The 15,847-nt window shown below is 42.4% G+C and overlaps 1 protein-coding gene across 1 annotated transcript in view; it reads left to right on the forward strand.

The window, feature by feature from the left end:
• Positions 1 to 525: 525 nt before the first annotated feature.
• Positions 526 to 15,847, forward strand: part of LOC145989048 (uncharacterized) — a 37,985-nt gene continuing 22,663 nt past the window's right edge. Inside the window, exon 1 of the mRNA XM_083124345.1 lies at positions 526 to 3,565. Within this exon, the coding sequence (XP_082980471.1) occupies positions 526 to 3,565 (3,040 nt within the window). The remainder of the gene's footprint in view (positions 3,566 to 15,847) is intronic.

The raw sequence follows: 15,847 nt of genomic DNA on the forward strand, positions 1-15,847 counted from the left end.
ACTACGCGCGCGTCTCCTATTATCTACGATATTAGACAGTTGTAATTACAGTTCTACATACCAATATGTATTCTTTAGTATTATAAATATTCTAAAATCAAAATCGATGTACCGTATTATTCATCTGGTAGAACTACGCCTAAGGTAAAACAGTTAACTTAAATTACCAGAGTCTCAACGAATTAGAAGTCGGTCATTACCGCAACATATGGTCCTCCGGGCCGGATGAATTACGGATATCGGGAAACGACGGGACTGGTGAAAATGCAGTTTAGTGAAGTGAAGTGATACAGACAGTGAAAGTACAGTGAAGTTACAGAACAAAGCAGTTTTCCCGCCACTTCAGCCACGCCGCGCGAGGGGAAATTAGAGCGAGCTAGGAGAATCAACGGACAGCACGATCAGTCACAGGGTTGCCAAGAGCAGAGGAATTATCGACGGCTGCAGATTCCATGTACGTGAGTAAATCCTTTTATTTTCCTTTTCCATGCTTGTTTGTTCATATTCCTAACCTTGCCTGAGAAAATGCCGGAAGAAAGTGAAATGCTTGAGAAGCTAGTGAGACAACGCAGTGTAATTCAAGGACAATTAACTCGGCTTCAGAACTACGTGTCAAATTATGACGAAGCAAGTGGTCATGTAAACGAAGTTGTAGCCAGGCATAAGCAACTCGGCAGTGTTTGGTCAAAACTAGAGGATGTAATGGACAAGATATCCGAATTATCAGATGAGCAATCTCACGACGAGAAGAGAGCGTCACTTGAGCAAAGTTACTTCACGTTAGAAGCTAAAATGCTTTCAATAATAGACAAAGACTCGACGAGAAAGAATAATACATGTAAGCCTGAAACTAAATCTCCAATCAAGCTCCCAGATGTAACTTTACCAACGTTTGACGGAAACTACACTCAATTTTCATCGTTTCAAGATATTTTTGTAGCCCTCATAGAAAAAAATGAAACCTTGTCAGACATACAAAGATTGCAGTATTTACGGCTTTCGTTAAAGGGTGATGCATTACAAACGATTGAGAATTTGCAACTCACAGGTGCTAATTACAAGGTCGCCTGGGACTTGATTCAGCGCAAATACAATAATCCAAAGTTAATAGCCGCTGCTTACGTAAATGACATTTTGAATGTATCTTCAGTCACTAAGGAAAGTGTAGCAGAATTAAGAAAGTTCACGACTACGATTAGAAGTTCTATAGAAGCATTAAGAAACATTCAGGGAGACGCGGACTTAATTGATATTTTTCTCGTTCAGTATCTTTCAGCCAAATTGGATAAATGTACGAGAAGAGACTTTGAGAAACAATCAAGCAATACAGAATTCAGTACCATCGAAGAATTGCTTATATTTTTAGAAGCTAAGTGCAACTCTCTACAGAAATACGAAGCAAATGAACCTTCGACATCAACGAAGTCGTTTTCAAGGTCACCAGCTGTTAGTAACATCAGGCCAAGAACGCCACAAGCATTTAACACGTATTTTACTGCGTCGAGCAAAAGCTGCATCTACTGCAGAGATGCATCTCCTTTTCATCCTTTATTCAGATGCCAGTCATTTTTGAAATTGACGAATAAACAGAAATATAAATTCCTGCATGAGAATCGCATATGCACGAACTGTTTGCGTTTTGCTAATCACTCAGTGTTAAATTGTATAGCCGGCTCTTGCAGGTACTGTAGGTTGCGTCATCACACGAGTTTGCACGAAGAAAGGGGTGGCGAGCGCCGTGTACCTCCCCTCCTTCCAGGAAGATCAGCTGCGAACGAGGCAAGCAGTGTTTCCAACCCTCAAGTCGGTGAGGGAACCAGTTCATCGTATTCAGTAAAGAATAAGAACCAGAATGTTTTGCTGGCTACTGCCTGTGTTCTAGCAAAGGACAAAGATGGAAAATACTTGCCTTGCCGCATCTTATTGGACCCGGGGTCTCAAGTGAACCTCATTGGTATGGATACGGTACAACGTCTTGGGTTACGAAGACAGAGACAAAATACGTTGATACAGGGAATAAGTTCCAACACTGTAAATTCACCTTATGCTGTGAATGTGGAATTAAAATCAAGATTCAATGAATTTACTGTAGAGGCACAATGTTCTGCCTTGAAAAATATTACGGAACGTTTGCCTGCAGAAGAAATGGATATTTCAACATGGGAGATACCTACAGATATTGACCTTGCGGATGAAAACTTCAATGTTCCTGCCAGGATTGACATTTTAATTTCTGCAAGTATATTTTTCGATATCTTACTGCCAGAGAAGATGTCGAAACAAGGACCTTATCCTACGTTACAAAACACACAGTTTGGTTGGATTGTAGTGGGCAACACTCCAGGAACAACGTCACATCCAAGCAGATCATTCTTTATACAGGGTGAGCCGTTGGAAATGCTCTTACATCGTTTCTGGTCGGTGGAAGATTTGTCGGAAGAAATTATGTCGCCTAAAGAAAAGAAAATGGAAGCACATTTTCGCCAAACTACAGAAAGGAATGAAGATGGCACTTACACGGTACGTTTACCTTTGACGGAAGATAGATCAGCATTAGGGGAATCTTTGGAACATGCACACTCCAGATTTTTACAGTTAGAACGCCGACTAGATAGAGAACTGGAATTGAAAGAAGAATATGTGGAATTTATGAACGAGTACGAGAGATTACACCACATGCAAGCAGTGCAGGAAGTGCGAGAGGCGCCAGCAACGGGAGACATACGATATTTCATCCCCCATCACCCAGTTGTGAATATAGCCAGCTCCACGACGAAAGTACGAGTCGTATTCGACGCCTCAGCGAAAACGACCAGTGGCAGGTCACTCAATTGTCTACAAAGTGCAGGACCGGTTCTACAAGAGGATCTGTTCGGGTTACTGCTTCGCTTTAGGACCCATATAATCGCTCTGAAATCTGATATTGAGAAGATGTATAGGATGATTCATATGCACCCTTCTGATAGGAAATTACAGTGCATATTATGGAGAAAATCTCAAGACGAACCACTGATGATCTACGAATTGAACACTGTAACTTATGGCCTGACATCTAGCTCATATCTAGCAACTAAATGCCTACAGCAACTAGCGACAGACGAAATGCACAACTATCCACAAGCTGCTAAAATATTGAAGAGAGACTTTTATATAGATGACTTGCTGTCAGGGCAAGAAGACGAGAATCAAGCCATTAATCTACGTAAAGAACTGTCAGCATTATTATCGGCAGGAGGATTTAAGCTACGAAAATGGGCATCCAATTCTGCAAGAGTAATGGAAACTATACCTTTAGAACTACGGGAAGTTAAAGACACGATTCTGTTTAACGACGACAGTACACAAACTCTAGGTGTCAATTGGAATACCCCCGCCGACACTCTTTGCATATTAACGGCCGAAGATTCAGCGCTAGCGCCAGAACGCAATGCTGAGTTGGCTACACTCGCACCGGCGAAGAAACATCTTCCAACCTACCCCCTACGCAGCGATCCAGCACACGGGAAAGCAGACACCAACGCTTGTTTTGTAAACAATCACCCAGCTATCAACAATCAAAGAAACAGTAAGGCTGCTGGCTGCAGCAAACCTCTTTACGATAAACAAAGCTTTTCGACGATACGTGCAAAGAAAGAAAACAATTTGGCCGGCTACGATTTGAACGTTCAAGAAACATTAAGCAAGCGCAGGGTTGCCAGTCAAATCGCGCAACTCTTCGATCCGCTCGGAATTATTGGGCCTGTTATTGCACTGTTTAAACAGTTTCTACAGAAACTATGGAAATTAAATGTATCCTGGGACGACGAGTTACCTTCAGATGTATTAAACGAAAGTAGTGCAGGATGGCGGTTTCACCAACCGAAAATGGAGCTCGGTGGAGCTCGCCTTAATGGATTTCTCTCGTAAGGCATGAGCTCCATTTTCTGGCAGTGTTGCCAGCTCCTTACTCGAAAAAATCACCAAGGTTTTTTTTGGGTCTAACCTAGCCTAAAGCAAGGAGCTGGCAATCTTGCTTGAGGCTCGCCTTAATGGATTTCTCTCGTAAGGCATGAGGCCTATTTTCTTGCAGTGTTGCCAATATTTTACTCGAAAAAATCACCAAGGTTTTTTTTTTGGGTCTAACCTAGCCTAAAGCAAGGAGCTGGCAATCTTGCTTGAGGCTCGCCTTAATAGTTTGCTCTTGTAAGGCATAAGCTCTATTTTCTCGCAGTGTTGCCAATATTTTACTCGAAAAAAATCACCAAGGTTTTTTTCTTGGTCTAACCTAGCCTAAAGCAAGGAGCTGGCAACCTTGCTTGAGGCTTGCCTTACAGTGCATAAAGCAAGAAGCTGGCAACCTTGCTTGAGGCTTGCTTTACAGTGCATAAAGCAAAGTTGCCAACCTACTGGTACTTTTGCCAACCTACTGGTACTTTTGCCATAGCTTTTTACAAAAAAGAGAGAGGAGAGAGAGAGGGAAGAGTTAAACAACCGACAGCTGCCAACACCCACCCTAACCTAACCTAACCTAACCTAACCTAACCTAACCTAACCCACCCTAACCTAACCTAACCTAACCTAACCTACCCTAACCTAACCTAACCTAACCTAACCTAACCAGATCTAACCTAACCTAAAGCAAGGAGCTGGCAACCTTACTTAAGACTTGCCTTACAGTGCATAAAGCAAGGTTGCCAACCTACTGGTATTTTTGCCATAATCTTTTACAAAAAAGAGAGAGGAGAGAGAGAGGGAAGAGTTAAACAACCGACAGCCTACCTACAGCTTTTTTTTCCCTTGGTCTAACCTAGCCTAAAGCAAGGAGCTGGCAACTTTGCTTGAGGCTTGCCTTACAGTGCATAAAGCAATTTTTGCCAACCTACACACACTAAACAAGGAGAGCCGGCAACAAACACGCACTGCCGTAAAAGAGAGAGAGATTTATGGCTGGCAACAGTAATGAGCGAATGCGCCATATCGCAATTTTCCAACTCCGGCAATGTTTGTATATCGTGACCTTTGTAAACCTCTCTCGGGGGAACCATGTGCCACACACACACACACACACACACACACACACGCGCGCGCGCGCGCGCGCGCGCGCGGGGCCAAAATTTTTGAATTTACGGCTGGAAAAATGTTTTTCTATGACATGTTTTCGTTCGAGGCAAATTCGTAGGTAGATATTGTTAAATAAACATTAATATTGTAAATATATATATACTTATTGTATTTAGTTTTTCGGTATCGAAAAGCGACCGTCATATTGTATTTGAAAAAAATATTACACTTTTGCCTGTGGATATCTAGAAAAACGACAATTTCGTTCCCTCTCTCTGCATATACTATCAACGTTGACACAATGACACAAATTCAACAAATACGTATGCTTGGTGGCAGAGAAAAAATACAATGAATTTTCTGGTTATTTATTTCATAACCCTGATAGTCATCGCGTGCGTCACAGATTGCCATCTGCCGTAGGCTTTGGGACGACGGAAGTTATACTTCCTGTTTTTTTTAGTGACGCCAGTTAACAGCATAGGTAACAATGATGCGATGCGATGCATTAACTTGTGATTTTTCGAACTCGCAAAATGATGTGGTTGAAATGTAGGGGGTCTATTGCCCTCTGTTTACATCTGGCAACACTACCGTAGATTTTTTGACAGTGTTGTTAACCTACTGGGTTTTTCACTGTAAATTTTCATCAAAGGGTCTGAGGGGTCCATGTACTCTTTATGTCTGGCAACACTGTTGGGGGCCTAGTGTTGGCGACACTGTGGGTTTTTACTGTAGCTTTTTATGAGGGGGACCTATTGCCCCCCTTTTTATATTTGGCAACTCTATTGGATGTTCCTTTTTTGAGGCTTGGGTTTTGCCAACCCATCCGAAGAAAATTCCACTATATGATCTTTCACTGGCTAAGCTAACCTACAAATAGGAATTGGCAACACTGACGAGCATTAAATGATGATTTCGAGCCTCAAATGATGATTCGAGCCTCGTCGGTGTTGCCTACCCACTCTACAAAAATTCTACTATATGATCTTTTACAGGTTAAGCTAACCTACAAATAGGAGTTGGCAGCACTGACTTATAAACCCACTGGGTTCTTTTGGCATGTTTTTTTCATGATGTGTTGCTAGGCTATTGGGCATCTTGGCGTATACAATGTATATATTTTGAGAGGGGTTTATGGCTTTTTATGCTGTACGAATACTGGAAGCTTGACAGTGACAACCAACAGAGTAGGTAAACCTACATCCAGGAACTGGCAACACTAGTTTCTGACAGTGAATTTGAAATAAAATATTAAACAAAATACATGAGTAAACACTGTGAGTACAAATAGTACCAGTGTTATGCCCCCAACTCCAACTGGACAACTGGGGAAAATAATTGTACAACAATTTGTACCTAATTGTACAATACTTGTACCTAATTGTACAACATATACACAGACATAAAAGAGAGAGCCTTCCCGCAACTTACTTCATGTACAATTTATGTGATTTTACAACTGTGAAAAGAAAGCATATGTGTTCTGTATGCACACATTTATTCTTATTTTTCGAAGTTGAATGAAAGCACATGTTTTTACGCTCTCGTAATACTAACCTTGCTCCACTGATTTTAAATTGCTTCCATCCGCTTTTTTTCTGTGTTATTTCCGCATGCACGCAACATTCGCTTTCAATAGACAGAAGGAGTGTTAGTATAGCAGGCTCCGAGTTTACAATTTATTAAATTAAACAATAATTTATGTAAGAATATACTTGTACTTACCGAACACAAAATAATAAAAAGCACATGTGAATGTTTGCGTGTGTTCATGTTATATGACGACTGAGTAAAAAAATAATGTTGACTCCCCGAAAGATAAAAGTTTCTAGTTCGACATCAGATGCATGCAAATTTTATGTTTTGCTCTCCAAAATCTTGATTTTTATGTTTGTGCTATTTGTCATACAGCAGAGGAGAAGAGGGGAGAGGGAGGGGAGGGGGTACTATTAGCGCCATCTATTAGCAAACAATAGAAATAAAAAGTAGGGTCAAACTTTTTCATCACCCAAACATTTTAAACGTCCTCGCGTAGTAATACGATCTAGCTGAAGATGTTTAAAAGAGTACTCTTAGTCGACGAAGCTAATTGCTAGGGCTCTTATATTACTAAAATATTTTTTAATTTGCATATTTCTCATACCGCCATATGTTGTTCTAGTTGACTTCTTCCAAAAAAAATGCTAATTAGCGAGAGTTAATTAAGCAAGGCAAGTAAAAGAAGCAAAATAGGACAACATATGGCGGCGTGAAAATATGTAAAAAATTCGATTCAAAAGTGGATCGAATTAAAGTTGGGGGATATTTTGCATTTTTTCCCTATAATGTACAAAACATTTACCTTACATAATCTTTTCCATTTACAACAGTATAAAATAAGAGGAATGTGTGACAATATCCATATTAATTAGGAAAGTATGTTGTATGCTAGGTTAGCTAATTGTGTCTTCTACAGCTTCACTGTATAGAGGGAAGATGGAAAAAGAGAGCTCTACGGAAACTGACGCTCTTAACAATATTGTACGTCCGTGAAAATTATATATAAATAAGACTTAAGCGTATTATCTGCTTTCATGTCAGATTTTGCCAACCTGTGAGCTGTAGTGTTTAGGTGACAAGCGACCTGCTCAAATATGATACTGTTGACAATATTGTACGCCCGTGAAAATTATATATAAATAAGACTTAAGCGTATTATCTGCTTTCATGTCAGATTTTACCAACCTGTGAGCTGTAGTGTTTAGGTGACAAGCGACCTGCTCAAATATGATACTGTTGACAATATTGTACGCCCGTGAAAATTATATATAAATAAGACTTAAGCGTATTATCTGCTTTCATGTCAGATTTTACCAACCTGTGAGCTGTAGTGTTTAGGTGACAAGCGACCTGCTCAAATATGATACTGTTGACAATATTGTACGTATATTGTATTGTATAGGAGACTAGAAGCATATAATTTGGCGAAAAAAAAACCCAAATAAGGTTATAGAAAATAGTTAAAAAAAATTAACAATTATATTTTGCATTGCACAGCATTAGGTATTAAATAACATACCCCCCAAAAAATCTCTGCATTATGCGTTCTGAAAAAAATTGCCCTACGTGCCAAATTGCTGTGTTAAGTAAACATTTTTAAAGGCACTGTCGTACTTGTGTGCCGGGAAAGCGAATATGTGCGACCAAACTGTGCTCTAAGTGTGGAAAAAATATTTCTATCGCCAACTTCAAGTTGTTTTTTTTTTTTTGACACGCATATATATTATTATTTTTTTTAACAGAGGAAGAAAGTCCGTGCTTCGGAAAACGCGATGATGTGCGTAATGATATCTTCCGTCTCCTGCATAGACTTGTACCAATCTACTGTGTACCATCTTCTTCCCTGCCTTGCCTCGTCCAGTTCGTCCAACCTCTCGTTCAATTTTTCCCCTGCAGCCGAAAGCAGAATGTTGAGATCACCGCACCTCAGGCCGCCGATCTCCCGAAGATGGTCCTTGAGAACCATTTCACAAGGGATGCGAAATTCCGGCGTCGTTCTTGCTATGATTACAAGTTTCCCTACATCCTCACAATCTCCGTTTACTGCGTGTTTAAATATTTTACATAATAACTCGGACGGCAAATCAGTTATACGAGACATGTTGTTATTATTATTATTTTTCACTCTATGTTATTTATATACCCCACCCCAATTTTTGTTTCGTGTTCATGGCGATGGTGGTAGAGTGCCACACACGTAAATTTGCCGTTGCGTAGAAACGCATTTTCGTTTCGTCTCCCTCTCTCTTAGCATCATGTGTTCTACCCTGCTCGATAACCTTCGCTATTGTTGCCACATTGTCATTCCATTCCTGGACACACTCGCGCAAACATCATTGAAAACAATTGAATAGCGCTCCAGCTCGCGGTTCCCACCGTTCGGTAGGGACGCTAATGTGGCAATATAGCACGGCGTAGTGCTTGCTTTTTTTATGCAGTGCATGTTCATTGGCTAGCTAGTAACTAGTGTTGCCAACTGTAATAATGAAGCACTATTTCTGTCATGGAAGGGGAAAAGGCAGGTAAAGTGGCGGTGAGTTTTGTTGGATTGGAAGCACCATATTTTTATTTTATACTAAGTATTTGACCGGTTTGACGTTGTGTGCGTGTATTGCGTGTGTGTATGTAAAAGTGTGTGTTTGCTAATGAACGTTAAATTCCATAATGCCTCCAGTTCTGTCGAAGTTGAAATCAAAAACCTTGCATAGCCAAGCTCGGGAAATTCTAAGCAACGTGCACGAGTTCATGAAGGAGGAAGCCAGTCATGGTGTTAGCATCCCAATAAAGCATTTTGGCAAGAGAGCAGCGAACAGCAGCAACAAATTGTTCATATTTCATAATTTTGGAATTATTCAAAATAAATAAATTATGTAGCTCCAACATCATTTCAACTCTGGCTCCGGCACGTGTTCTTGTAGAAATTGCATAGAGGAGGCTGTCATTTTTGCTGCTTAATGCGATACATATTGTTTTCTGTGTTAAAATTGCCATGCTTTGATGGGTGATAAGCCTATTGAAAACTGTGATCGAGCGAGATATTCTTTTGCGCTGAATAGTATTGAAATAACATAAGAAGTCTCATTATTTATTTTATATTTTGATGTTTTAGTTAGGAATATATTGATTTTCAATTTTCCGTTGCTGCGTAATGACCGGGGGGGTCGAAATAGAGCGGCATCTGCCGCCACCTCCCAGGGAGGCAAAATGACTAGCGCCGGCCCTGGTTCATAACAAAAAAAAAAGCCGCGCAGCTTATCGTCTAGTGGCAGTATATGTACTTGTTATTGTTGTGGAAGCCGGCATCCTTTGTAAATGTACAACAAAGGCAACCGACTGTCGCCGATCTCAGAGAGGAAATAATAATACTGCTTCAGGAGGAGTGTTATGGTGCAATTGTAGCGGTTTAACACGTTGGCATGTTATTATCTGCCGTTGCAGTTCCATACCAGTGTATACGGGTTTTGGAAGTGAAAAGTTAGAATGCTACCAGTGCATTAATGCAATGAAAAATAATATATATATTTTTTTATTTTGTTTGAAATTACTCAAATAAGGAATTGTATGAAGAAGTCTTCTTTGCAGCATTTTTGGTAATTTTACTTATGTGTTAGTTCATATTTTGCGAATTTTTAGTCCATATGTATGTAGCTACATACAAAGTCACTTGTTAGTACATATTAATCCTAGTCCTGGTATAATGCATGACGTTTAAAACTCAACGTTAGATAGACCTGAATTCTCTAATTTTATTGTTGTACGTAACAGCTGTGCATCGGTGCACTGCAGCGATTTTTCTATCTGCTCCATTAGCAACACTGCTTCTTTAGTTGTTTCGTGCATCGCACGGTAGAATTATCTGTGCTGGACTCTACCCAGTGCGGCGACCCGTTCACCCAGCGATGCGTCTCTGCTCACGAACCTTTCGAAAGCTGCGTGCTCTAAAGTAGTGCAGATATTCGGTTCACCAACAGAAAATGAGGCTCGGTGAGGCTCGCAGTGTTGCCAACTGCTCACTCGAAAAAAATCACCAAGGTTTTTCTTGGTCTAACCTAACCTAAAGCAAGGAGCTGGCAACCTTGCTTGAGGCTCTTGTAAGGCATAAGCCCTATTTCTGGCAGTGTTGCCAACTCCTCACTCGAAAAAATCACCAAGGTTTTTCTTGGTCTAACCTAGCCTAAAGCAAGGAGCTGGCAATCTTGCTTGAGGCTCGCCTTAATGGATTTCTCTCGTAAGGCATAAATCCTATTTTCTCGCAGTGTTGCCAATATTTTACTCGAAAAAATCACCAAGGTTTTTTTTTGGGTCTAACCTAGCCTAAAGCAAGGATTTGGCAACCTTGCTTGAGACTTGCCTTACAGTGCATAAAGCAAGAAGCTGGCAACCTTGCTTGAGGCTTGCCTTACAGTGCATAAAGCAAGGTTGCCAACCTACTGGTACTTTTGCCATAGCCTTTTACAAAAAAAAGAGAGGAGAGAGAGAGGGGGAAGAGTTAAACAACCGACAGCTGCCAACACCCACCCTAACCTAACCTAACCTAACCTAACCTAACCTAACCTAACCTAACCCACCCTAACCTAACCTAACCTAACCTAACCTAACCTAACCAGGTCTAACCTAACCTAAAGCAAGGAGCTGGCAACCTTACTTAAGACTTGCCTTACAGTGCATAAGGCAAGGTTGCCAACCTACTGGTATTTTTGCCATAATCTTTTACAAAAAAGAGAGAGGAGAGAGAGAGGGAAGAGTTAAACAACCGACAGCCTACCTACAGCTTTTTTTTTCCCTTGGTCTAACCTAGCCTAAAGCAAGGGGCTGGCAACTTTGCTTGAGGCTTGCCTTACAGTGCATAAAGCAATTTTTGCCAACCTACACACACTAAACAAGGAGAGCCGGCAACAAATATGTACTGCCGTAAAAGAGAGAGAGATGGGTGGATGGTAATATAGTATGTGTGTGCGTGTGTGCGTATAATATGTAGCATTATTAACTAGAGTGTGTTGGCAATTTACTTACAACTAAAAAAAAAATAGAGATGCCAACGTTGCTGTAAGATGAAAAGAGAGAGAGAGAGAGATTTATGGCTGGCAACAGTAATGAGCGATGTCCTCTTATTGTAAATTTTTTCCAAGTCCCAAAAAAAAAAAAAGAGAGGCCAATGTTTATATATCGTGATTTTTGTAAACCTCTCTCGGGGGAACAATGTGCCACACACGCGCGCGCGCGTGTATTGTGACGCAAACAAACAAACAAAATAATAATTGTTGTTTTTTAGGATACCTGGCCCCTATAACCTCGCCAGGGTGCGTGGTGCCCAACCAAAAAAGTAAACGTTTTCCTGTACGGCCTTCGAACGTAAAATTGATTGACGTGGGGGCGAATCTCTTCGGGGGTGTCTTTCAATTTGTACATTTACCCGTGCATACTATTCATCATTAATTTAGCCGCGTTCTGTTTGGCGTCTATTTCGAGCAGTTTACCCGGTGATTCGTGACGCCGCGATAAACATCAACTTCCGTACCAGGTGGAACGTCCGCTCCGGCGACGTGGAATTCGCGCCACTCCCAAGTTCACGCCACCGGTGTAGGATTCGTGACGCCGCGATAAACACCAACTTCCGTACCGGGTGGAACGTCCGCTCCGGCGGCGTGGAAGTCGCACCACTCCCAAGTTCATGCTGAAAAAGGGGAGGCCAGCTGCTGTACGTAACCCCCGACCAGCTTGTGATGATACTCGAGATGCTACCGTGGGAAACACAAACATTGCTTGTTCTGCAACGCTTTGCTGAAATAGTAATGCGAGAGATGCCAGTTGAGTTTGTGCCCTCGAACCTGGTCCGCGCGCAACACGCTCTGGCAGCACAATTCGGGTTGCCCTAAACTCAGAGGCCTAGTGAGTTGGCAATACTGACACGACCTAGTTTTTGCTTATATTGTCACCGCAAGCGGATATGACGACGGGTGGAGAGAAGAGAGAGGGGAGGGGGGAGAAAGGGAGATGACTTTAGTTTCTGTGGAAGTTTCTGGACAGAACAGTGAAGTTTTTGCGACTGTGCGCGATTATACTACCATTTGTGTGTGTTAAATTGCTAGCAGCCTTTTGTAGGTAAGTTTTGTTTTTTGTTATTTCTTTTGCATGTGTGTGTGTGTTAATAATAATAATTACGAGTGGCGTTAGTGAACAGAAAGTGTTGTTTTGATTAAACACCGGGTATCGAACCTGGAGATTAAAATTATACAAGTATACGGGGGAGAAACTTTATCTTTTTGAATGTGTTGATATTCTAAGTTGGATTTGTTGTTTTATGCACAGTAAGGCTAACCGAAACTGGACCTACAGTGGGATCCGCCGGGTATCGAACATGGAGATTAAAATTATACAAGTATGCGGGGGAGAAACTTTATCTTTTTGAATGTGTTGATATTCTAAGTTGGATTTGTTGTTTTATGCACAGTAAGGCTAACCGAAACTGGACCTACAGTGGGATTCGAATTATACATGTACACAGAGAGGAAACTTTATATTTTTGTCTGTGAAGGTTCTAAGGTTTTGTGAATATATTGGAAAAGCACTAGTATATACATAGAGCAAAGTTACAAGGTTTTACGTCCCATAGGAGTCCTATTGGAATCATAATGATTAGTGCTTAAACAAGAATATTTTCATAGTTTCATACCTCTACTAGATTGGTAGAAAAATATACTAATGGACAATAAAATCTGAAGAAGATTCGTGTCTAGCAAAAATAAGCTAAATAGAATTACACATGCATACAATATTTATTGTGCTTTTTTCTATCTACAATCATATTTTTCTTATATATTTTTTTAAAATTTTTTTACAGGGTTGATTAAAACACATATTTGAGGAAAACAACGCCACCCATATATAAATAAACCCCTCAAACTAACACTAATTAGAATTAGCCTACAAAATTTTTCTCGTAAGGCATTTTTTTTTTGTAAACACTCTACCACCAACAGATCACATATAAATAAACATACCCCCCAAAAAAATGCGCTCCATGAAAAGTTGTCCTGTGTGCAAGAAAACCAAATCAAGCCAAAATTTTGCAAGACATTGTCGTACCTGCGTGCCAGGCAAGCATTTGGCTGCCACTGAACTATGTTCCGGATGCAATATACAGATACAATTGCGTATGTCAAGGAGCATAAGCTTAATTGTCTAAGCAAAAATACATCTGGGGCCCAGCCTTCGACCTCCACCAAGAGGAAGGCAGAAGCAGCCTCCATCAATGCACCACCCACGAAACGCGTCAAGCCTGTGGCGAAAGCGAACCAGACTGCTTTCGAGCGGTTGTTAGAGGACTTTGTCATCACTTCGGAGGGCTCATGCGACGTGCGTAGTTTTTTGGAGAACGTGCAAGCCAAAATCATTTCCATCCTCGGCGATGCGCTTGCAATGCACTCCACCAAATTCTACGCATCGCTACGTTGCCAGTACAAGAAGCCGTCTGATGAAATTTACAGCTTCTGCCACAACACCAAGGCGAAGACGCTGCATCTGGCGGATGTCGACAACCTCGAGGTCATCTACAACCAGTTTGCAGAGGAGCTGGTGGCAAAACAAGAAGAACATCAAGCTAAAGGCTCGGGGGGTTCGCTGTGTGGCGAGCCTCACGAACTGTGCGTCAAACTTTGTAAGTTCGTGCCTCTCTCCGCCTCCAGCTACGTCCCCTTACCACCTACCATTGTGGCAAAGAAGGCCGTCCTGAACATTCAAAACAGTGACGCCAAGTGCTTCGTATGGTGTGTTCTGGCAGCATTACACCCTGTCCACTGGAAAAACCAACCACGCCGAGTTAACCACTACCTACCCTACGAGTCAGAGCTGGAAGATGCGATGGTTGGGATCGACTATCCCGTAGAGGTCCCGGACATTCAAAAATTCGAGGCTCGTGCGCGGTTGGCTATCAACGTTTACGGTCTCACTGACAAAAATGCAGTGTACCCTATTCGCGTGAGCGACGTAGACAACAATAATGCTCGAGAAATCCATCTCCTACTTATCAAGGACGAGACCCATCACCACTACACCCTTATCCGTTCCCTCTCCCGGTTGGTGTCGAGCCAAACAAGCAAACACGAACACCACATAGAAGTTTGTCGCAGGTGCTTGTCAACTTTTGACAATCAAAAACAGCAGGATTATCAGCACATCAAAGGTCCCAACATCGCTGTCGAGAAGCTCGCTCGCCACAAGTTCTACTGTAGTAACAACGAGCCTGGTGTGGCAGTCTTGCCCAAACCTGGCACCGTGGAGCGTTTCCACATGCACGGTGCCATGGTGGAGCATCCCGCTATCATCATCGCGGATTTCGAGGCCTTCCTCAAACCCCTGTCCACTTGCGATCCAGATCCCGAAGTTTCCTCCACCACCCCTTACCAACTCCACGAGGCATCCAGCTTCGCATACGTTGTGGTGCGACGTGACCAGCACATCGCCCCCGAGCCCTACTTGTATCGCGGTCCCGACGCAGCCAAACACTTCCTCGAGAGGATGGTTGTGGAAGCCAGCGAGATAGGGAGGGTACTGTTGGCCCCCAAGTCTATGCTCCCACTGTCTCCCGACGATCAACGTAGACACGACGAGGCCATCGCTTGCCCTGTCTGCGTCAAGGAGTACACCGCCAACAACCGTAAAGTCCAACACCATGATCACTTTAACGGTAGGTATGTTGGTCCATGGTGCAACGGATGCAACCTCATGGCTCGGGACCCGCGCTTCATCCCTGTGTTTTTTCATAATGGCTCGGGATACGACTTCCACCATCTGGTGCCTCACTTTGGCTACGACGACATGCGAATCAACGTCCTGGCGCAGAACGAGGAGCGTTACATTAGCTTGAGCAAGTGGGTGCGAATCTCAGGATCACACTCTACCGTCGAGCTTCGCTTCCTCGACTCCCTGAGGTTCCTCCCGGCCAGCCTCGATGCTCTCGCAGGGAAGCTTAGCGACGAGCAAATGCTCATTACCTCCGGAAACTTTCCGAACTTGGACGCCAGCCTCTTCAAGCGTAAGGGGATCTATCCCTACGAATACATCACAGACCCTTCCAAGTTCACAGAGACGTCGCTACCTCCTCGAGCAAACTTATATAGCAAGCTGCGAGGCTCGAACATCACCGACGAGGAATATCACCATGCCCAGTCCATGTGGCGCGAGCTGGGCTGTCGAACTCTCGGGGACTACCACGACGCCTACCTCAGACTTGATGTGACGCTCCTCGCCGACGTGTTCCAGACGT

This window comes from Lepisma saccharinum, chromosome 6 (assembly GCF_977018435.1).
Source record: "Lepisma saccharinum chromosome 6, izLepSacc3.1, whole genome shotgun sequence".
NCBI classification, from domain to species: Eukaryota; Metazoa; Arthropoda; class Insecta; order Zygentoma; family Lepismatidae; genus Lepisma; species Lepisma saccharinum.